The 22,834-nt window shown below is 51.5% G+C and overlaps 2 protein-coding genes across 4 annotated transcripts in view; both read left to right on the top strand.

Moving 5' to 3' along the window:
- The first annotated feature begins 1,845 nt into the window (after positions 1–1,845).
- Positions 1,846–16,616, top strand: SPMAP2 (sperm microtubule associated protein 2). Of its 2 annotated transcripts, XM_037042733.1 has the most exons (9): positions 1,846–2,153; positions 3,277–3,393; positions 3,637–3,708; positions 4,104–4,165; positions 8,573–8,642; positions 11,294–11,411; positions 12,281–12,440; positions 16,374–16,520; positions 16,555–16,616. In XM_037042733.1, the coding sequence occupies exons 1-9, from the start codon at positions 1,846–1,848 to the stop codon at positions 16,614–16,616; spliced, it is 1,116 nt and encodes a 371-aa protein (XP_036898628.1). The 2 variants fall into 2 exon arrangements, with proteins under 2 accessions (XP_036898628.1, XP_036898629.1); XM_037042734.1 differs by lacking the exon at positions 3,637–3,708.
- A 1,443-nt stretch (positions 16,617–18,059) lies between these two features.
- Positions 18,060–22,834, top strand: part of MIER2 (MIER family member 2) — a 31,593-nt gene continuing 26,818 nt past the window's right edge. For both annotated transcript variants that reach the window (XM_037042263.1, XM_037042262.1), the window contains exon 1: positions 18,060–18,114. In XM_037042263.1, the coding sequence (XP_036898158.1) occupies positions 18,106–18,114 (9 nt within the window). In that variant the 5' untranslated portion in view covers positions 18,060–18,105. The remainder of the gene's footprint in view (positions 18,115–22,834) is intronic.

The raw sequence follows: 22,834 nt of genomic DNA, 5'->3' as shown, positions 1-22,834 counted from the left end.
CAGAGGCAGCCTGACGCTCCATGCTGTGCAATTTTGGGTAGTGATTTGGCCTCTCTGGGTGCCATGGGGATGACAACACCGAAATCCTTCTCAAAGGACGGCCTTTTGGGTGGCTTCAAGACTACTACGAATAGCACCGGCAAAGGGGCCTACATGCCCTTGAGAGGGGCGACCTCTTTTGGCCGCCCTGCAGTACTGCCGAAGATAAAATCATTTGAGGCGTTTACTGAAATCGCCAGGGGCAGACCTGTTCTGGATGCAGGCCTGCCAGGCAGGAGCAAGACAGGCACGGTCCCCCTGGAACTAAAGCCTGTACTCTAATGTGGTAAAAAGACGGTTACAAATGAGAAGTAGAGTAAGATCGTGGGAAATGCTGTGGAGCACCACCAAAAGTCCCCATAGATTCAGGTAGGAAAACGCTTACCCTACTTCAGGTGAGTGGTCAGGGAAGGGTTTTTGGAGGAGGTGATGTTCAAAGCGGACCTTGGAGGACTCAGCTGCATGAAAATCGAAAGGTGGGCTCACTGCAAAGTGATAAGAGGTGAGCCTGGTGGGGACGCGGGGTCTGACCAGGCCAGCAGGAGGCCAGTATAGCAGACATCAGGCGTTCTCCCTCTGGAGGACCCTGCAGGACTACCAAGACGCTTTGACAAACACTCAGGGCAGGATTGTTGCATAGCAGACAGCCCCAAATTAGTGACTTAAAATGATGAAGGTGCATTACTCCCCCTGATCCTGCATCCTGGGCTGGGCCCAGCAGGTTAGCTCTCATTCTGTGTGGTGTCTGCTGAGGCTGGAATGCTGGAGTGGCCCCTTCCCTGGTTGTCCGGGAAGCCTCCCCCCCCCCCCCCCCCCCCCCGCCCCCGGGNCCCCCCCCCCCCCCCCGCTTGCCCAGAGAAGGCTCCAGAGTTGACAAGTTCACAGGCTCGGCAATGCCGCCAAAGACCCATCATCAGCTCATCATTCTCAGACTAGCAGGTATCATGGTCACGGTATAGTTGCCTGAGCTCTAGACATCACAGACAGTCTAAAAAAAAAACCCCAAAAACAAAAACCAAAAAAACCCACACAAGAAGAGACAGGCTTCTTCCTTTTGTATCCTTGTGGTTTCCCCCCTCAGGTCTCCTACATCAATCAGTCCTGGGAAAATGACAGAAACTCTGGTGACTTAGGACCACCAGCACTGCCTCCTTGATCTGAGCCCAGATGGGACCTCTTACTAAGAAGCAATGAAGAAGGAAGTCAGATCTCTCTAGCATTGAGCCCTGATCCTAGCTTGACTGTTCATTCAACAGTTCTTCCTGAGAGCCTTCTGTGGGTGGCTGCCGTCCTGGGTACCAGGACCTGTGGAGTGGGACGGTCTCAGGCCCAGGTCCAGAGAGGTGACTTTCTACAAAGCAGAGTAGAAAACAAGTAAGTCAACTTGTTTTAGCTCCTACCGAACACCTCGGAGAAATCAAACAAGATGCTGGGATGCAGAGAGACCCAGGATTGCGGCTGCCTTCCTGAGCAGGAGCTGACCTGGGACGTGTGTGGGCAAAGAGTTAAGGACCAGCAAGTTCAAAGGCCCTGCAGAGAGGAACACACCTGGCATGTTCATGGACCAGGAGGGCAGAGTGACAGGAGAGGACAAATGAGGGACTGAGGTTGCAGGAGTAAACCAGCTCCACAGGACCTGGTGGAGGGGGCACCAGCAGAGCTTCGACAGTACCCAGGTGACGGGCACCTGTAGAATGGAATGTGGATGCTGAGAATGTGGGCGGGCCATTCTCCTGTTGCCTGGTGATCACAGACTCATTGGGTGTGTTGGGAGCAAGGCTGAGAGGCTGGGGAAGGGCCTCCTTCATGGGGGACCATCGGCAAAGTTCGCTGCCCAGACACCACACCTCGGAGGCCGAGGGCAGGTCAGAAGAGGGGGGATATGACGACACCCTGAACCTCCAGAGCACGGGATATGAGACCCTAGGGTCCCAGGACCCCAAAGACCAGGACTTAAATAATGGGGAGGTGGGACTCGAAGACCAAGAAGAGGAAATTCCTCCTGAGGAGGTGTCTGAGGAAGAGGTCCTGGATGCCCAGGACCCAGGAGAGGCCCCTGCAGAGTTGAAGAGTATTCTGAAGAAAGACGAGGAGGACGATGTACCTGAGATGAGGTTGGCAAGGGGGTGGGGCTTACACAGGCTGGGGTGGGGCCATGCGCTGGGGAGAGAGTAGTATCTCCATGCTCACCCCTGCCCCTGTGGCCTTGGTGTTGTCGCTGCTGGCGAGGGTCTCCCCAGGGTCCATGTAGTCATTCTAGGGTGAGGGTGTCAGATGGGTTAGGCGGCACCCTCATTGGCCTCTGAGGCCAAGTCGACAAACATGTCCAGGTTGCATGTGGGTTATTGTGGAAAACCCTATAAAAGTGCCAATTTGGAGTTGGAAAAAGTTCAGGTGCCAGAGTTGAGAGGTCAAGAAGGGTGGTCCTCACTTAGGGAGAAAGGGAAATGGGGAAAATCACCCAGCTCAGAAGCTGCAAGAATTCCAACCATTGCAAATTGTAGAAATGTCTAACTAAGCTGGCTGGAAAAACATGTTCTGGATGAACTGAAAGTTGGTGAATCGAGCATTTGTGGGAGTGATTTTTGGAACTAAGTGGCACCCTGGAAACAGCCAGGTATCCCCTGGCAGATTTAGTGTGTTTGTCCCTCCCTCCCTCCATTGGGCCACGTTCCAGGCTCTTCTGGACAGTGACTGGCCAGGCAGGAAGGAGCCCAGTGGGTCAGCAGGAGCTGGCTGCTGCCCTCTCCTTCAGCAGCCCTCTTCATGAGCCATGCTGCAGGTGGCCATCTGCTGGCGTGATCTGTTATGTATCTGGAGGTGTTGTGGGGGAAATGGTGCAGGGCAGTGACGGGGGGCCCAGGGAGGACATTTGAGTCCCTGGCTGCAGGGAGTGAGAAGTCCCTGCCCCTCGGTTGTCTGACGGCTGCCTGGGGCCTCTCTTTAGCCCAGTCCCACTTGGAGCCTGGGTGCATGTGAGGTGAGAAATCCTCTTATGTAATTACTTCCACCATCCTGTGAGGTGGGGCTGGTCTCCATTCCATTGTGCAGAGGAGGGGGCGGGGCCACCTGGCCAGAGTCACGCATCTGGCTGCTGATGGAGTGAAGGTTGCAGTCCACATCTTTTGACGCCAGAATTCGGCCCCAGAGAGGCCCCTTCGTAGGGTGAGGAGATTCAGGGGGGCGGGGGACCAAAAAACCAGCAATTCTAGCCTCACCACCCAACTCTTCCCAAAGCCGGCTATCCATCACCCAGAGGTTCCCCGGAACCTCCACGGGAAGAAGGAGGAAGAAGAGGAGGAGGCTTTCTGAGTTGGCAAAACCCAAGACCAACTGGCAAGTCCTGAAAGACAGGTGAGGGGTGCTGGCAGTCTTGCTGGAGACAGGGATGGGGGTCCGCAAGGAGGACTGCCGCCCCGGGGATCCCATCTATTTACATACATAGTAAATATGGGGTGAAAATCCAGGGTGCCAACAGTGGGGACGTGGGGGGGAGCAGTGGCCGACGGTGGCCTCTGGGTGCCAGCCCAGGAAAGAGAGGCATTTGAGCCCATGGGAGCTGCAGAGCGAGGCAGGGGCTGGGCTGTCTCACCGCAGGATGGGGTGCTGCTGCAAGGGCTATGCCTGGATCTCCCCATGCATGAGGACCTTGCAGTTCTGTGTCTACTGGTAAGTCCCAGGGTGTCTCCTCTCACCATCTCCTGCCCATGTTGGGGGGAACGGCCAGGCCCCCGGACCCTTTCCTTAGTTCCACCTTCTTTCCCAGCTTCCCACTTCTCCGAACGTCAGCCTCACTCAGAATAAGCTGCACTTCCCCGTTTTTCTAAGATTTTCTCCCTGTGCCCCTCTTTGACCTGCTCCTCTCTTGAGCCTCCTTGTTCTCTCCTGCTTTCCCACTGGCTGCTCCACCCTGTCTTCCTCCAGCTGCCCTGCCTCTGCTTCAGTCTTTCTGTCCTAGCATGTGTCTGTGTGTATGGGGTGCCCAGAGTTCTGTTTCAGAGCAGGGCGCAGGAAGCCTCTGCCCTGGCTTCCCTCACCCTGAGCCACGCCTGGGTGCCTTCCAGGCCATCTGTGTACTGGACAGAGAAGTTTCTGGAAGACCCCACTCTCACTGTCACGATGCCTGGTAGGTTGAACCCACCCTCCACCTCCACTCCTCCGTTACTGGCTGCTTGGCTCAGGGGTTGGCCAGAGGTGGCCCTTGTCCCAGCCATGGCTCCTGGCCAGTCTGTCTGACATGCTGCTCCTGGCCTCCTGGTGTTGGGTCATACCCAGCTCACCCAACCAGTGCCCTGCTCTGAATGGGGAGACCTCAGGGACTCCCCTAGCCCTAACGCCCCTGGGAGTCCTTGTGGTTCCTCCCCTTCTTCTGTCTCCCAGGAGTGTCTGTCCCCCACTATTTCAGGGGGCTCATCTCTGGACTGTACCCCTCGAGGAGCCAGAGCCGGCTAGCAGCTAGTCCTAGGGGTGAGGGGTGTGGGCAAATCCTCCAGGGGAAATCCCAGTTTGCACCGCAGTCAAAAGGGGGTTAGTATTAACTTTACAAACAGTCTTCTTTCTTCCCTCTCACAATGGTTTCTATCCTTTTTGAGAGCACTGGATTCCTTCAAATAAAATACTTCAAGAAACTTCATTATTGTAGAGAAGTAGAGGACACAGTGAACATAGCCTCTGGAAACCCTAGGCCTGTACAAACTTCAGACCAAAATCTACTTTCCCAACCAGGGGGTCGTGGGAGCCACATGAGCCCTGTCCATGAACTGACGGGCCTGAGCTCCTGTTTCAGCCCCGCCGCTCCCATCCTGCGTGCTTGAGTAAGGGACTTCAGGCCTCTGAACCTGTTGTTTCCAGAGCAGGGACAGCAAAAGTCACTCCTCTACAAAGTGTCTGATGCTGAGCTCTCTGGGCCCATAGTTCCTCACATCACACCTATTGCTCTAGCCCAGGGGAAGCTCAATTCAGTAGGAAGAAAACCCCTGGGAGTGTGATTTGGACACCAGCAAGCAGTGTCTGAGGTGTTGTGGCTGAGACAAGGCAATTCGCACGGACTACCGAGTCCTGTGGAGGAAAGGGGATGGCATGGCCACTCTCTCAAGAGGAGAGTGCACTGACCCTTTCCTGGACAAGCTTTTATTGCTTTTCTGAGCACATTACATTGAGGATGCTCCTCATTTACTATGCACAGGTTTATTTTAGGTGGTTACCTTTTACAGAAAACAAAGGAGAGGATGTTGCTAATCACATCACAGAAGAAGGATATTTGCAAATGCAAAGGGAAAAGTTGTTGAACTGGTTACACTCTCCTTGGAAGGTTTAGCATAGATTTTAGGAAGTTACTTTAAAGATATACAGTAAATGTTTTCTGCCTCAATTCAGGGTGAGGGAGTTTGAGCAAAAAGCAAGTCTGAAAGCAGCTTAGGTTCCCCAATGGGAGAACAATGCAGGCCTGATTCCCCATGGGAGAACCAATCCATGGGCGTGGGTCTTGTGCACCGGACCTCGCTCTCCACTAGCATTTCCGAGTGGGAGCTGGACCCAGGCCATGCAGAATGGTCTCCTATATTTCCCCCCTTGTTTTCATTTAGAACCACTATAGATCCCACAAAGCTTGCTACTTTCTGGTCTCTCACAGGACCCTGGGAAAATAATTTGCAAATGCGTCAAAGTACACAGAGCATTATTACAATCAGTAAGCAACCAGCAGCTCCAAAGACCCACATTCTCAGATTAAGCCCATCAATCATTGTCAGACAGTAATGATCAAATAATAGATAACATTCAGAACTTCCGCCAAGATGGAGGCATAGGTGGAAACACTGTGCCTTCTGCCACAACCAAGTTTGAATAAAACAAAGGTTTGGAGAAACAAAGACACAACCAAAGGACAGAAAATTGAATTATACGGAAGTCCGACTACATCTAACCGTTCAATGGGGACGGTAAGAGGGGCGGAGCCAGCAGCGAGCAGGGTCAGGTAGGACAGGGCCCCCGACCCAGGCGCGCAGGCAGACGAGAACCAGTTGGGGTGCGGGGCAGACTGCGGGCGCATATTCGCGCACAGTGAGACAGACCACGCAGGCCCCAGGGGGTGAGGGCTGATGGAGGTGGCACACTCGCGAGCAGTGGGACGAAACGCGTGGGCCCGGTGACGGCAGCAACTGCGGCACCGGTGAGGGCCGTGGTGGCAGGTGGCGGACAGGACGCCATAGTCCCTCTTTGACCCCGCCCCCACATACAGCGTCACAACCCAGCGACTTAGTTGCCCTGCAATACCGGTGAGAGCCATTGTCGCTCTTTGACCCCGCCCCCACATACAACGTCACAACCCAGCGACTTAGTTGCCCTGTTCTAGTGAACATTTTAGGGCTCTGATCCTGCTATGGAACAGGCACGAACAACCCGAAAGATGGCACAAGAAGAACTCAAAGTCCAAGAGCCAATAACTCTAAGCGACCAAGAAATTGCCAGCGTCTCAGAAGCACAATTCAGGACACTATTTATCAGGATGCTCACAGAACTGGTAGATTATAGTCACAAATTAGAGGAACAAAGTCACAAATTAGAGGAATATATGAAGGCTAAACTAATTGAAATGAAGGGAGATGCACAGGAAACCAATAGTGATGGAAAGGAAACGGGGACTCAAATCAATGGAATGGACCAGAAGGAAGAACAAAACATCCCACCAGAAAGGAATGAAGAAATGAGAATTCAAAAAAATGAGGAGAGGCTTAGGAACCTCCAGGACATCTTTAAACGTTCCAACATCCGAATTATAGGGGTACCAGAAGGGGGAAAGAAACAGCCACGAGTGGAAAACATATTTGAACAAATAATAAAGGAGAACTTCCCCAGTCTGGCAAAGGAAATAGACTTCCAGGAAATCCAGGAAGCTCAGAGAGTGCCAAAGAAGTTGGACCCAAGAAGGAACACACCAAGGCACATCATAATTACATTAGCCAAGACCAAAATGAAGGAGAGAATCCTAGAAGCATCAAGGGATAAGGGGACAGTCACCTACAAAGGAGTACCCATCAGACTGTCAGCGGATTTCTCAAAAGAGACCTTACAGGCAAGAAGGGGCTGGAAAGAAGTATTCCAAGTCATGAAATCCAAAGACCTACAGCCAAGATTGCTTTATCCAGCAAAACTTTCATTTAGAATGGAAGGACAGATAAAGTGCTTCTCAGATAAGGTCAAGTTCAAGGAGTTCATCATCACCAAGCCCTTATTATATGAAATGCTAAAGGGACTTATATAAGAAAAAGAAGATGAAAAATATTAACAGTGAAAGGACAGCAAACACACAGCTATTAACAACCACACCTAAAACAAAAGCAAACCAAGAGGACAGCTAGATCAGGAGTGGAACCATAGAAATGAAGAACACATGGAGGGTTAGAAACAGGGGGGTGGGAGGAGGAGAAGGGAGGAGAAGGCACAGAAAATAGCATAGATGGTAGGTAGAAAATAGATAGGGGGGAGGGCAAGAATAGTGGGGGAAATATAGAATCCAAAGAACTTGAGACACGTGGTTATAAACTAAGGGGGGGAGAATGGTGGGGGAGGGAGGGTGCGGGTGGAAGGGATTGAAGGGGGGGAATAGAACAACTGTAATGGTATAATCAATAAAATATATTAAAAAAAACAAATAATAGATAACATTCAAAGAACTCTGAGCAGCCCTGGCTGGTGTAGCTCAGTGGATTGAGCGAGGACCTGCAAACCAGACAACTGCGGTTCGATTCCCAGTCAGGGCACGTACCTGGGTTGCAGGCCAGTTCCCAGCAGGGGACACACAAGAGACAATCATACATTGATATTTCTCTCCCTCTCTCCTTCCCCTCCCCTCTAAAAATAAATAAATAAAATCTTTAAAAAAAGGAACTATGAGGGCTTATTAGAGTCAGGGTCAGATAGCTAAAGGGTCATAAAACTTTGGGAAAACAAACTCATTTCAGGCTTGGGCCCTTATCATTTAAATTGAGGGTATTAGCAAAGCAGGTTTCACAGGATTTTATGCGTTCTTTCTCTAGCCTGATTGTCCTGGGGAACCTACCCTTTCCAGCACAGGGCCGCACCCACCTCCAGCATTGTTTCAGGCTTAGGTCAAGCAAGGGAAGTAAGGCAGCCAAGAGATTAGGAGACTTCTTTCAGACGGAATGAGGACTAAGGCTCTGTCAAAGCTGAGGGGGAGGGTCCATCACCTCCTTTTTTTATAGCCTCCCAAGTCCTTCCCTGAGGGACTCCTTGTGGCCATGCTTGTCTTAGGTTGTCCCTCCCTTGAGGAATCTTACCCATCATTGGCTAACTGGTCATGCACTGGGGGCCGGGCAGGGTGAAGTGGGGTGGTCAGAGGTGGTGCTCCTGCCCGAGAGATAAACTTTGTCTCCTCAGTGGCTTAGGGTCCCAAGGTCTCTCCTTTAGCCTTAGCCATGGGGGGGGGGGTGTTACAGCTTCTAAAAAACCAGGCAGTGTGGTTCCCAACAGGGGTGGACGTATTTCAAGTTGGTGCTGTTTCCCATTTGTGTAGCAGTGTCCCGCCGAGTGGAGGAGCTGGCTCGACCTAGAAGGTTCTGCTTGGAGTATTACAGCAACAATAGGTGAGGAGAGGAGGGTTGGGTGAGCATGCTGAGGACAGAGTTTGGCAGAAAACTTTTCCCTTTAATTGAAGTGGTATAGCTTGGGGAGTGTTCAGCTCCTGAGACTAGATAACCCAAGGCCACACTGGATGCCTGCAGGCAGGCCCTTGACCCTGGAGGGTCTTTGTTCTCCACCTGCAGAACAGGTGGCAGTAGAGAACACACAAAATACACTTAGCACAGTGCCTGCCGGAGGACGTGCTGAGTAATGTCACTTATCACCTTCATGGGTTTTGTTGACTCTGAAAGCTAGTAATTGTAAGAGATTGTTAGTTTATGTACAAGGAATGAATTAATACTTTGTTATCATTTAGAACTTTCTTGCTTGTCACAACAGTGAGGGGGGTTGGTTGGAGTGTGGAGGGCTTGAGCAAAAAGGAAGAAAGAGAAAAATCATGGACACGGACAACAGTGTGGTGACTGTGGGGAGGAATGGGGCATACGTGGTGATAGATAGAGACTTGACTTGGGGTGTGAACACACAATACAGTGTGCAGACAGTGTGTTGTAGAATTGTGCACCTGAAACCTGTAGAATTTTGTTAACCAGTGTCACCCCAATAAATTCAATAAAAAGAAAAAATGATCTTTAGTGTTATTTAGACATAACTTTTAATTACTTATCTTGATGCATGGCCTAATGTCATAGGTGTCCTGTAGGGGCCAGTAATGCAGGCTCTCAGATCACTAAGCTGGGCCCTTGAGGTGCACCCTCTGCCCCTTATGGGCTGTGTCTCCCTCTTCTTGTTGCAATACCTTGATTGCCGTTGGCAAATCCATGGGAGGAATTCATCCCCTGGCCTGTCAGTCTGTGGCCACCATGGAGGACACACTGTGCAGGGGCCCACTTGTGAACAATGTTGGGTGGTGGTCCTTCAGTGCTCTGGGTGAGGAGCACTGAAACTACCCACTGGGTGCTCTGGGCTAAGTCCATCACCATCTGTGTTTTGCAGATGGCTGCTGCTTGTGCTGGGCTTGAGGGCGCCTAGGTGAGGCCAAGTTGTGAACCAAGGCTGGCTGCTGCTAATGTCAGGCCTGGGGATGCTTAGGGTGAAGTTATGGGCCTTGCTGAGGCCAGGTGCTGGTTGTTTGAGAGATTTTAGGAAAATCTGAAGCAGGAGCCAAGATAGGTCATTTGCATGAAATAGCCACTGGAAACAGCTTGGGTGGGCCCACAAGTTGGGTTGGGTGGGGCCTCAAGGAATCACCAGGGTGGGGCAAACAGTGTGAGCCAGGTTGGTAGAATCTCAGATATGGCGCCACCTGCTGGTTCTGTAGGAAGAAGGCTCATGAAAGGAACAATGACCTCTGCCAGCACTTCTGTCTGGGAGAAAGCTTCCCTCCTCTTTGTTCTCACTCTGATGTCAGATAATTCAGGTCCTCCCCATATGTCTCTGGTGTCCTTCAAGCTGCTGCCCCAGAGCAGGAACTCAGAGGGAGTGAGTCTCAGTAAGTTTGTGCATGGGCCATTTAAGAGGAATTTCTGGGACTCCAGAAGCCCTCCATCTCTCTCAATCTCAATCCCTGCTGGTTTTTGCAGCCAGAAGTTATGGGAATTTCTCTTCCTGGCATTGGAACCCATGGCTGGGGGACCTGGGGTGAGGCTGGGACCTTTTGCTACTCAGGAGGGACTTCTGCAGCCAAGATATCTTTCCCAATTTTTATCTGCCGCAAGTGGGTGTGGGACCAGCCTGTTCCACGTCTCTGCCCCTCCTACTAATCTCAGTATGGCTCTTTTAATTCCCTCGTTGTAGAACTTCCATTCAGCAGATTTCAGGTGGTTCTGAATGATGGTGTTTCTATAATTTAGTTGTAATTTTGATGATGTTGTGGGAGGAGGCGGGTACCCCTTTTACAGATGGCATCACCTTGACTGGAAGTTTGAATTATTTTTTGATTCAGAGATACCACCATGTTCCACACACACTGTTTTTAAGCCTGTTTTTGTGAAAATAACTTTTTGCTTTAATGCTGAATCATAGTGTAATCTGATGGTAATTTAAACTGCAATTAGACTTAATATCTGTAAAGCCAAGAATGCACATAGCTTGACCGAGGTTACTTCAGTGAGAACAGCTACATCCACACACAGACAAGGATGACTGTGGAGCTTCTGGTGTCCAGCTGGCAGCATTTATAAGCTGCATCCTGACCTCAGAGATGTGATAATATGAGAAGTTTGCCTTAGATCGAGGAAACACAGCTTTATTTCTGGAGCAGAGGCCTAGCTGAGACCTGATTTTAGGAGGCGTGGGCTCAGCAAACCCAGTGGAAGTGCACTGTCCCAGCTTTCTGTGCCAGCTGCTGGATACAAACTATTATCCCTTGTATTCAAATCTGGACCCATGCCCTGATAGTGGGGGTGTGGGGAGAAAGCCGTGGGGGGATGACCTCGGGACAGTGTTGCCTGGTTTTGAGAACACACAGGAACTCCTGTTAGGGATTCTTTTATGAATCCCTTCTTGGAGGTGTCTTCCAAACCCTCCACTTTCCCAGGTTCTCCCTTCTCCCAAGAATCAGAGAGGAGCTGAGAAGGAGATGACACACACCCAGAAATGTGCAGACATGTACCTCTTTGGCTGAACTAGTGTCTCAAATGCCGATGTACCCTAGGGTTACCCCCAAGCATCGCATTTCTCCGTCTACCTTGGACTACCGATCATCTAGCCGCCTGAGGGAGCTAGCCACCCCGAGGATCCGGAATAACATTTGGAGCATAAACATGTCTGAGGTAGGTGCTTCACACTTCTGGGACCCTCACCTCAACAGTCAGGGTACTGACCCCACTCAGTGGGGCTGAAATCAGGGGCCTGGATGGACAATCGGGAACAGACTTCAGAGCAATAGGTGTGTGACTTTGACCAGCTGTGTTATTTTCATTTTATACTTTATTACGTACACAGACCCATAAACCACAGTCATCATATTTTTAACATATATATGTGGCATCTTAATTCTTGCTTTCCCTCTCAATATTTGTTATCTAAAGCATTTCATGCTGATTTCTATAGAAACAACACTTTAACTGCGGGGTCACATTCTATCCCATGAATACACCAGTTAGCTTGCCCAGTCCCCTCCTGATGGACACTGGGTTGTCTCCAGCTGCAGTGAGTACCAGCACGCTCAAATCCCCGTACCACTCCCCCAGGCGTTTTTCTGCACAGCGGTCATCACGTGTGCACGTGCTCAACTTCACCTGAGATGGACAAACTGCTCTCCAAAGTGCTTGTACTCATTTACTCTATCACCAGCTGTGCATGAGGATGTCTCTACCCCCACCCTCCAGGGCTTGACAATGTCAGACTCTTCAATTTTTGCCACATTTGTTTGCCTGCAGTGGTATTTTGTTGTTTTAATTTACATCTCCCTGGTCAACAGAGAGGATTGTTGACCATTTAGGTTTAGGATTTTGGGGCTATTGATCTAGAGGTGCTCTTTACATATGATAGTTACCAAGCCTTTTGCTGAACACATGGCAAACTAACAACTTTCCATTCACTCATCTGTCTCTTGGTGTTGCTTATGAGGTCTCCCTGATCCAGGGACTCTGAGGAGTTATGGACTGTTTTACTCTTTCCCCTCTCATTCTGTTTCCAGGTGTCCCAAGTGTCCAGGGCAGCCCAGATTGCCATCCCCAGTTCGAGGATCCTCCAGTTGGCAAAGCCCAGGACTCCAGCCACCCTGCTGGAAGAATGGGACCCTGTGCCAAAACCCAAGCCGCGTGTGTCAGACTATAACCGGCTCCTTCACTTGGCCAGTAAGTAGGTCCTCGTGTTTGTCCCCACTGGAAAGCGGTGGGGAGGGGAACAGTCAGAAGACTTGGACTTAGGCTCATGTCTGCCAGATCAGTGCTTCCCTCTTCCTTAAGGAAGTTAGAGGGGACTGTGGTCCTGCAGCTGAGTGCTGTTGGAGTGGGTCTACCAGAAGGACAAGTGGCTGCAGAAGAGAAAGTTGTGGGGACAGGGCTGGGGACAAGGGAGCCAAGCCCAGGTGAAGGGCAGCTTGGAACTGGTGTTGGCCCGATTCTTCCCTGTCCTTTAAAACAAATGAAATACTGGGTCCCCTCATGACAACAGTGACACGCACTAACTGTGGGGAACTGTGAAAATGCGAGAGAGGCTAAAGGAAAAAAGAATCCCACCCAAAGATAATGCAGTTCAGTGTGTTGCATTCTGGGCATAACACGGGGTTACATGCAGAGCCACAAATGCATGCAGCCGCGTGTGTGCCTGTGAGTGTGCACCTTCCAAGTGCTCTCCCTGCGAGCCCCTTCCCGTCGCGGCCCACATCCAGTGCCCTGAGAACTCCTGTGGGCTTGGCCTTCTGAGCATATTGGGAACCTGCACTCATCCACGCTCATCTGCTCCTGGGCCAGAGCAGCGGCCTCCACTGCTGCCCATTTCCCATGTGACAGCCACAGAGGTCTTGCTGAATTTAAGTTGGGTTCCACCCTTCCCTGCTCATGACTCTCCCAGGGCTCCCGTCTCACTCTGCGTGGCCCACAGGCCCTTGGGATCTGCTCCCCTCTGCCCCTCTGCCCCTGTGCCTCTCCAACCAGGGTCCACTCCTGCTGCATGGAACCCTGACCACAGACACCTGCAGGCTCACTCCTCTGCCTCCTGTACGGTGGTGCTCCAGTCTGTCCTCTCGGCGAGGCCCGTCTGAGCTCCCCACTTAACCCACGAGCTGTGCCCACCTCTGGACTGCACCTGGGCTGCTCTCTGTGCTCTTCTCCTGTAGTGCCTGTCGCATTCTAGCATGCATACTTACTGTATATTTATGTGTCTATTTATCCTTTGTGGTCTGTCACACGCAAGGCCTGTGATGTTGGACACTTTGGAGACCCTGTGTGTCCCTGCTCCTGGCACACGGCCACCAGAGAGTGCAATTGGCAGTTCTGGTTTACTCTGTTCTATCGTTTTCCCAGTTCCCTACTTCCTGTGTTTTTGGTTATTCATTTGCAGCATTAAAATTTTTATTTATTTTTTAGAGAGGGGAAGGGAGGGAGAAAGAGAGGGAGAGAAATATCAGTGTGTGGTTGCCTCTTGAGCGCCCCTCATTGAGGACCTGGCCCACAACCCAGGCATCGGCCCCCAAAGGGAATTGAACCGGTGACCCTTTGGTTCGCAGGCTGGAGCATTTTTTTTTATATGTATAAGATGATCACTAATCCTTTGTTGAGAACATTGCAAAATAACTTCTCCCCAGTCCATCTCTTTTCTTTTAACTTTGTTTACAGGATCTTTTGTTTGTTTAATTTATTCATGTATCCATTTCCTTAACACTTATTAAATGATTGGTTAAATGAATGAAAACATGCGTACATCTTCACTGCTGCATCAGACTATTCTGTTTCTGTCTCTCTCACACGTACCTGGGATATAGACATGCACACATTTGTGCACACACACTTGCGCATTTATGCGTCCATGCTTTAGATGTACCTGTAAATACACGTTCGTGTGTTTATAAGAATGGGGTCAGGTCATGCCTTTCAAACAGCAAACTCCTGCCCGCTAGTGGGTGTGACCAACATTTTAAAAAATGAAATGGCGACGAATGAAGAGCATGAGCGGTGTGGGTGAGTGTGAATCCATGTTTCTCTGTGTGTCCACATGTGTGCTGTGTGGCACTGGACTCGGTCAGCAGAGTTTAAAAGCCCAGACTTATTACAACAGTAGAAATGTTCCAGAATTCTCACAGAAGAGTCCAGAGAAGGCCAAGTCCTGGGCATGGTCTTCCCAGCACCCCCAGGGACCACCAAGCTCCCCTTCCCTTTTGGAAGGAATGGCCATCTGCCTGGCTAAGCTCTGGTACTGGCTTTGCCCAGCAGTGGGCCTGTGTGGGCTTGGGCCTGCCTGGAGGAAGGGACCCCACTCTCTTTCATGAAGGGCCCCTCCCCTGAGCCAGGGCCTGTTTCCTGAGAACAGGGCTGGGGTGGTGGCCTTTTCCATGTGCACAGAGGCTCTAAACAAAGGGGTTTAGAAAGGAGGCTGCAGCACCCCTCAAAGCCGAGGATCCTGAGGCTCCCAGACCACGAAGGCTACGGCAGTGGTCAGTGGTGATCCCCTACCTCCCTTCCAGTCCCTAAGCAGGCCACGCGCTGCAGCTCGCTGTAAAGGAAGGGGTGGCAGAGCGGTGGCAAGGAGGGAGTGGGGCTGAGCCACGGGTCTCTGCTCCTGAGATCGGTCTGTCCCTGACAGCAGCCACAGGCCATGTATGGCTGCTTCAGTGAAATTAAAACCAATCAATCAGTTGATCTAAATACACTGATTTCATTAAAATTAAGTAGAAAAGCCCTGACTGGTGTAGTTCAGTGGATTGAGCACTGGCCTGCAAACCAAAGGGTTGCTGGTTTGATTCCCAGTCAGGGCACACACCTGGGCTGTGGGCCAGGTCCCCAGTTGGGGACATGTGAGAGGCAACCACACGTTGCTGTTTCTTCCCCTCTCTTTCTCCTTCCCTTTCCCTCTTTCTAAAAATAAATAAATAAAATCTTTAAAAAATAAAAATAAAATTAAGTAGAAGAGAACTCCAGTCCATATCAGGTGCTCCCACATGTGGTTGGGAGGAGCCGCATCGCGGCACTTGTGAGAGGGCCTGGCTGAGGCTACAGTCATGTTGGACAGTGAGGGCAGGAGCCCAGAAGAACGAGGTGAGAGGCTGAGTCCTGCAAGTGCCTGTGCATCCAGGGAGCTGCCCCTGGGCCTACCCAGCAGGCCTGCAGGACCAGCCAAGGGGAGATACTTCCTCAGCCATTGCTCACCCCTTCTCGCCACCGTGACACCAGAGCAGGGAAGAGAGTGTGAAAGGGCCTACTGAACCCCCACCTAACCCTAGCCACCAGGTCATTTTTGGCCAGCCCTCTGAGTCCCCCTGTCTGGGACATGGGCATTTAAAATACTTTTTCCCTTTACAATTCACTCTCTCTGTTTTTAATTATTTATTTTTTTTACAGCTCACCCTTTAAGAGAAGTATACAATTCATTATATCCCCATAAAAAATTGCCTTGCCTCGTGTAGCTCAGTGGACTGAGCGTGGGCCTGCAAACCAAAGAATCACGGTTCAATTCCCAGTCAGGGCACATGCCTGGGTTGCAGGCCAGTTCCCAGCAGGGGATGCATAAGAGGCAACCATACATTGATATTTCTCTCCCTTTCTCCTCCCTTCCCCTCTAAAGATAAATAAATAAAATCTTAAAAAAAATAGAGTGTGCATTCATTGATTCTTAGTACACTCACAGAGTTGTGTACCCACACTACAATGGATTTTAGAACATTTTCGTTACCCCAAAGAGAAACCCCCTGACCATTAGCAGTCCTTCTCCATCCTGTCAACAGCCCCTGGCACCTACTAACCCACTTCCTGCCTTTATGGATTTGCCTGTTCTGGGCATTTCGCATGAATGGAATCACACACCGTGTGGCCTTTTGTGCCTGGCTTCTCTCTTTGGGCTTCATGTATTCAAGGTTCATCTATATTGTGGCCTTTGTCAGTGATTCACTCATTTTCATGGCTTAGTAATATTCCAGTGTGTGTGGATGGGACATGTGTTTTTTCATTCCTTTGTCAACAGAGAGGCCACTGAACTTGGGGACTTTGACCCAGCAGGTTGATCTTCATAAAGGGAGTGGCTGCACGTCCAAGGCTCTGGTGCCTTATGCTGTCTCTCTCTTCTGCCCTCTGTAGTGCCCAAGGTCCAGTCAGAGAAGTGTGTTCCTGACCGGAGTGCGCGCTGGGAGGTGCTGGACATCACCAAGAAGGCAGTGGCCAGTCCCCGGATCATCTCCCTGGCCAAGCCCAAAGTGCGAAAGGACCTCAACGAGGGCTACAACCCCTACTACATTTCCCCAGCTTCCCTGGTGGCTCGGGCATCCCCTCGCTTGTATGAGCTCGCCACCCCCAAAAGCATCACCAAAAAAGTTTGAGTGACCCAGGCCTGGCCTCCAAGGCCCCATTCCCAGTAAACACCCAAGTGCTTCCTAACCTTGTGTGTGGCTGGCTCTAAACATTTTGGCCTGGAGGAGGGAGGGCAAGCTGGAAGGCCAAAAGATTGATTATAGGAAGAAAATAATAATATTTATGTTCACATCCACCTGTGATTTGTACAGCCCTTTATTTTCCAAATCACTTTCCTCCACTGTCTTGAGTTTCTCTGATGTCACACTTCAGTCTCCCACAACTTCATAATTTATCCCCAGAATGTCTTAGGTCCAGGCTTGTTTATCCAACTACATGCTGGGTGTCCACAATGACCTCAGACTCAGCATGATCTACATAATTAAACCAACCCCCCCACTCTGTGGCCTCCTCTCCCTCCTACTGGTCTAAGAAGAGCAACTTGTCACCATGACCCCGGCAGTATTCTGCTGGCTGTCAACTGGAAAAGGAATGGGGTTCTTCAGTCCCCCACCTCCCTAATTCCATTTGTCCCAGTCTCAGTAGGAACCACCATCCACTTTTTTGTGCAGGTCAGAAATCTGGGAGCTGGCCTTCACGCCCTCTCCCGCTTCACTCCATCAGAGATTTTGTGGGTTGTACCTCCCCAGCTCTCTCCATTTCTCTGTGCCCTGCTACCACTTGAGTCCTGTTGGATACCTGTGCCTACTCACTGCTCCCTGCTTCCTTACTTGCTCTCTATAAACCTCCTCCCTGACGCTTACACTTGTCGGTCTGAAATTTAAAATGTAGCAAACCCCTGTTAGGACTGTCCTGTTCAAACTCTCCCCCAGCAAATACCACAGGCTTACAATGTGCAAGTGATCCATAAACATTTTATGAATTCAGAGCCAAACGCCGGGGGGTTTGAATTCACCTCTGCAGGCTGCCCAGTCAGCACTCTGGCTCCATGCTGCTCAAAGCTCGTCGTTAAGTTGCATCTCCCAAGCATCCAGTTGGTTCTTCGGCACACTGGATGGATCATCGCTGGTGCAAAACTAAAGTTCAAAAACCACGCTGCCCAGACTTCAGTCCTGGCTCTACCACTTATGCATTGGGTGGTCCAAGTCCTGAATGGCCCAAGTCATTCCAGGACTTAGTTTCCTTACCAGTTAATACCTGGGTACTAATAATATTTAGCCAACCTATTGGAAGGAGGAAATGGGACAAAAGTTCCCTACGCAGGTGTGCTTATCAAGGCTCAGTATTTTTATTAGTACCATCCTTCACCTCCCATGCTAAGACTGAGAACAAGGGCAGGGTTCTGCCAAGACCCTCGAACCCTTGCTTCTCGAGCCCGCCCCGCCCCCTCACTCATCCCGCGCATCCCAGTCGGCGCACCTACTATGCCCCGCCTGCGCCCCGCCCTCCAAGGCCCCGCCCTTCACAGGCCCCGCCTTTCAGGGCTCCGCATCCAATGAGCCCACGGCCCCGCATCCGGGGATCCCGGCGCGGCCACCGCCTCCCGCGCACACACACGGCCATGGCGGAGGTGAGTGAGCGGGCTGGGGGAGCCGGCCCCCCACCCCCGCGCACCCGCGTTCCCCGCCGCCCGGCCTTGGCCATGTCCGGGGTTTGGGAGTGAGACTCCTCCGCCCCAAGAATCCGAGGCAGTGCCCGGGAAGCCGCGCCCTTGGGGACCAGAGGGGCGCGGGGCTCAGTCGGCAGCCGCCCCCGGCCCTGGCCCCCCCCCTCCCCGGTTCCCCGGCTGCCACATCGCGGGCTACAGTGCGCATGTGCGGGGGCGGTGGCTCGGCGGGGGCCGCGGTGTGGGGAGGGGCCAGGGGGCGGGCAGGCGCTGGGTTGGGGGCGCTCCTGTGGCTCCTCGACAGTCCCCAACCAGGCGGTGCTCGTGCCGCCCCTCCTCATCCTTGACCAACTTTGTGAAGCGCTCTCTGGTTCTCCGGTAGCAGCGCAGCGCGCTCACACTGCCCCGATCCAGCGTGGGACCCAGCGCCGCATCCCGCTCTCTAGCCCTTAGGTATCGGGCGTCGCGGATTAGCCCTCCCGCCAGACGTCGGGCGGGATTTGAACTCCGCACGAGGTGTGGGGTGCATTTGGGTTTCCTCAGGGCAGGCAGAGTTAGACTAGCCTTTACCGGGGGCTAGAAGTTACTTCTTGGAGCCTCTTCTGTCGGTAAAGCAGGCCCAAGACCCCTTACGCGATATCCTTGTGGCCTGATATATTTTAAGATTTAAAGTTTTTTGGATTTGAGTAATTGTGGGATTTGGGACTGTGATGCTTGATCAAACTCTAGGACCATTTGGAATAAAGAAAGACGTTTAATAGCTTCTTGTCAAAGTAGGTATGAAAAACTTTTACTTTTGGGGTTTCTCTACTTCGGAATATTGAGTAGGACCTGCTCGCACCTTCTAGGGCTCTAGTGAGGATGAAATGAGGTAATGCACCAGCTAGGGGCTCAGTATATGTGATGCTTATTGCATGAGGATTCAGTCTAGGGATGCAGGACATAGGGACACCGGGAAACAGGTCTGCAAGTAGTCCTCTGCAAGTAGTCCTCATCAAATAGGTCGGTGGTGCCACTGAGGCCACCAGGGCAGAAGGTACTCATCCAGTGTGGTGCAGCAGGTTCATGGGATATTCGGCCTGGTCATGGCACCATGTTGAGTGTTTGCCTTAGCAGGACATGGGTAGGTGTTGCGGAGGGCGGGACTGGCCATTCTTTCCCACCAGTGGCTTTCTCTGGGGCAGCAACAGGCTCTGCATTTGTGCCGAAGAGGGTGTGGGCATCTGGGTGTAAAACTAGAACTCACCAGCCAATTTGGGCCTGGCCTTTTGCTGGGTGGGTGCCTGGATTCAAAGGGTTCTTAGAGAGTTAATTTCCTCTCTCTCTCTCTTTCTCTTTACAGAGCATCTAGGGAAACAGACATCATGGGGGCAGTGGCTGGCCTTGTAGGTTGGAGGCAGAAGCCAGGTCTCCTGATGACCCAGGGTCATGTGTAGTGTTCTTCCTGGGCACCAGGTGTTGTTTGGGCAGTGCTATTGGCCTGGAAGGTAGCTGTGTCATGAGGGAAGGGCCAGACTCCCTAGCCAGCCTCCCTTGATTGTCGCTGACTTTGCCTTGTCCAGTGCCGAGCCTCTGGAATCTCACAGCAGCGAGGTGCTCCGGGTGCTCCTGTTACCCCTGTTGACAGTTTGGGCGGTGCCCTTTTGAGTCAATTTGAGTTGGTTTCTTGAGAAAATCTACGTGTGAGGTCCCCTCTGTGCCTGGCTCCGTGGGAGGCCCTGAGGGGTCTGGCTGTGAGTAGAAACCCAACAGTGACCTAAAGGGCCTTTAGAGGCTGTTGGTCAGTAAAGGACCAACAGGTGTGCAAATGTCACATATGATGAGCCATGGCCAGCCTCTGCCCAGGAGACTTGGGGCTCTGGAGCCTCTACTTTTGTGACTTCGGACAGGTTGCTGAACATCTCAGAGCCACAGTTTCCTCGTCTCTGAAATGGGAAAAGATGGGAGCAAGAATCGTATGATATTTGGGTTCAGGGCCTTGCAGAGAGAAAATGAACCTGATAAAATCACTGGTAACCAGCTGTCTGCCAAGTGAAAACGGTGCTTGTTACCTAGCAGTAAGTGGTTGATGAGGATTAGTTGACTGCTTTTTGTCGTCACCAAAGTAGCTATCAGCACCAGGTCAGTACTGTGAGAGGAGAGGGGGTGCTTTGTATTGTTTTCCTCACACATACCTAAGTGCATGGGCTCTGCCTTGTGCTTAAAGTCCCCAGTGGTTCTCGTTGTTCTTGGGTGTGGTGTACCTCTCCCTGTGATCTCTGACTGTTGGTGTGGCTTCCCACACATCTGCCCAGCACTGAGCCAGCCCCCTGGGCTCCTTCTTTTCCTTTGTACTCTGTACCCTGGAGGGACTCAGTGTTCTACAGCCCCTGTGTAGAGATGCCCTCAGGGTTTTTTCCTGAGCCCAGTTGTGCAGGCCCCCATCCTGTTCTCTCCCTCAGCCCTGTACATATCCACTTGTTTGAGATCTGTGTCATCAACTGGACTGGTAACTTGTGGGTGGAGATGGGAGGAACCTGTTTCTGGATTGACTGCTGTGCATTCAGTGCCTGCTGTCTCATCTGGCCCAGAGGAAGCACTCAGTAAGCACTGGGCAAATGGAGTATTGCAGTGCCTGAGTGGCCCAGTGGGATGAACCACCTCTGTTGGTGTGGGCGAAGGGTGTTCCAGTATCACCTGGAAACTCAGTTTTTCAAAACAACAATTAGTTATTATTGTCTTTCATAGTTCTTAGGGGTGACTGAGCTCAGCCAGGCAGTTTTCTCTCAGGGTCAGTCATGTAGTTGCAGTTGGGTGGCAGCTGGGGCTGGAGGAAAGCTTTCTTGCTCAGGTGTGGCTGCTGGTGCTAGCTGCTGGCTGGGGCACCTGTATGTGGCCTGTCTCTGTGGCTTGGTCTTCCTCACAACATGGCAGCTGGGTCCAATGGTGACTGTCTTGGAAGATTCCAGCTGGAACCTGAGTTGTGTTTTATGACCTAGTCTAGAAGTCACATAGAATCCCTCCCACCAACGTTACAGGCCCAGCCAGACGGACAGGCAGGGTCACAGAGCCCTACCTCTTGAAGGGAGGCAGGCATATCAGTGTCACATGGAGAAGAGCATATGGATGCACCGTCTTGGAGAATTGGATCTGCCACAGTGTCACTGGAGTGTCACTGGGGTTCAACCTGGAGGGGGTAAAGTAGCAATTAGATGCAGCCCTGGAAGAAGGGTTGTTCTGCCCCTGAGGGGTCAGGGCCCTTCTCCTGGTGAGACTGGATGGAACAGTCTTCCTGCTGATAAGCTGATAGCTCCTTTGTGCATAAAAGACCTGGTCTGGACAACAGGTTCTGCAGCCTGCTCTTGTTTGGGATCAAGTCTCTGGAATGCGGTCTTCCTTCTTTTCTTCCCCCCACTGTTTTACCCAGAATTCTCTTAGCTGGCTCCCCCTTCTCTTTTTTCCATCTTGACAAAGGGAGCAGTGGCTGCTGGCACCTGGACTCTTGTGAACCAGGGGGTGTAGCCTGTGGGAATCCCACAGTGGGCTTAAACTGGAAATCGGGGCAGGGAGAAGGAAGAAATCCATGAAGTCTATATTCCTCAGTAAGTTTTGAGGAACTTGGAGTCACTTGGGAATGAACCTGGGGGATCCGAGGCCCCTGAAGCCTCATGGGAGCATGCTGCTCAGAGCCTCCTGGGAGAGGCTGCCTCCTTGTTGCTCCACTGTCATTCCAGCTACTGTCACTGCTCCCCTGCCGGAGCTCCCATGTCAGATGGCAAGTCAGACATGGGCCAAGTTCTCCTCAGCCCCTTCCTGGGGGCTGTGCACTTGAGGTAGCATTGGGGCGAGCTGGCCTCCTTTGCTTTTTCTGGGGAAAGAGCCATCCATACTCTGTCCTCCTCTGGTTTCCTCTCTCAGTCAAGGCTCTTGGTGGCAGGACACAGAAAGCCAGTCCTGGCCGAGGTGGGAAGGGAGCCCAGGGAGGCTGGTGTACCTGTGTAGTCAGGTGGGTTCTGGGGAGGGCCACAGTGGTTTCAGAGGACACTTAGGAGGCTGGCCCCATGGCTGTGCACTATGTATAGCCCTGCAGGGTGGCCTGCAGGCTGATGGCCACCTGGTGAGGCTGCTTCTGGTAGGTCACAGACTCGAGCCAGAGTGCCAGGTGAGAGGCCCTGCACCTGTGAATCTGTGAAGGGTTTTTGAGTCACAGAGCCTGAGTTGTACCACTTACCTTCTGTGTGAGCTTGGGTAAGTAACTTGACTTCTCTGAGCTTTGATTCCCTTCTTTCTCTTATGAAGAGAATAATTATATAATCTCTTGAGGTTTTCTTGAGGACCCAGTGAGAAAATCAGCATGGAAGTTCTTGCTAAACTTTTTTTTTCTCTAAATTTTATTGTGGTAAATATTTGATTTTATTGGCTCTGCAAAGTGCTTTACTGGTATATGATGCATTTGTTTTAATGTGTACAATCCAGTGCCTTTTATTATACTTGTATTCACAGAGTTGTGCAATTGTTACCTGTCGATTTTAGAATATTTTCATTACCCCTATAGAAGCCTTGTACCCCTTGGTTGTCACTCCCCGTCCTCCTTCCCCAGTCCCTGGCACCTTTGAACCCACTGTCTGTCTCTGTGGATTTGCCTGTTCTGAGCATTTCACATAAATGGAATGAAACATTTTGTGACCTTTTGTGTCTGGCTTCT

Source organism: Sturnira hondurensis, unplaced genomic scaffold, assembly GCF_014824575.4.
Source record: "Sturnira hondurensis isolate 20B ecotype Veracruz unplaced genomic scaffold, ASM1482457v3 Scaffold0003693, whole genome shotgun sequence".
NCBI lineage: Eukaryota > Metazoa > Chordata > Mammalia > Chiroptera > Phyllostomidae > Sturnira > Sturnira hondurensis.
This window is presented reverse-complemented; position numbering and strand designations above follow the sequence as displayed.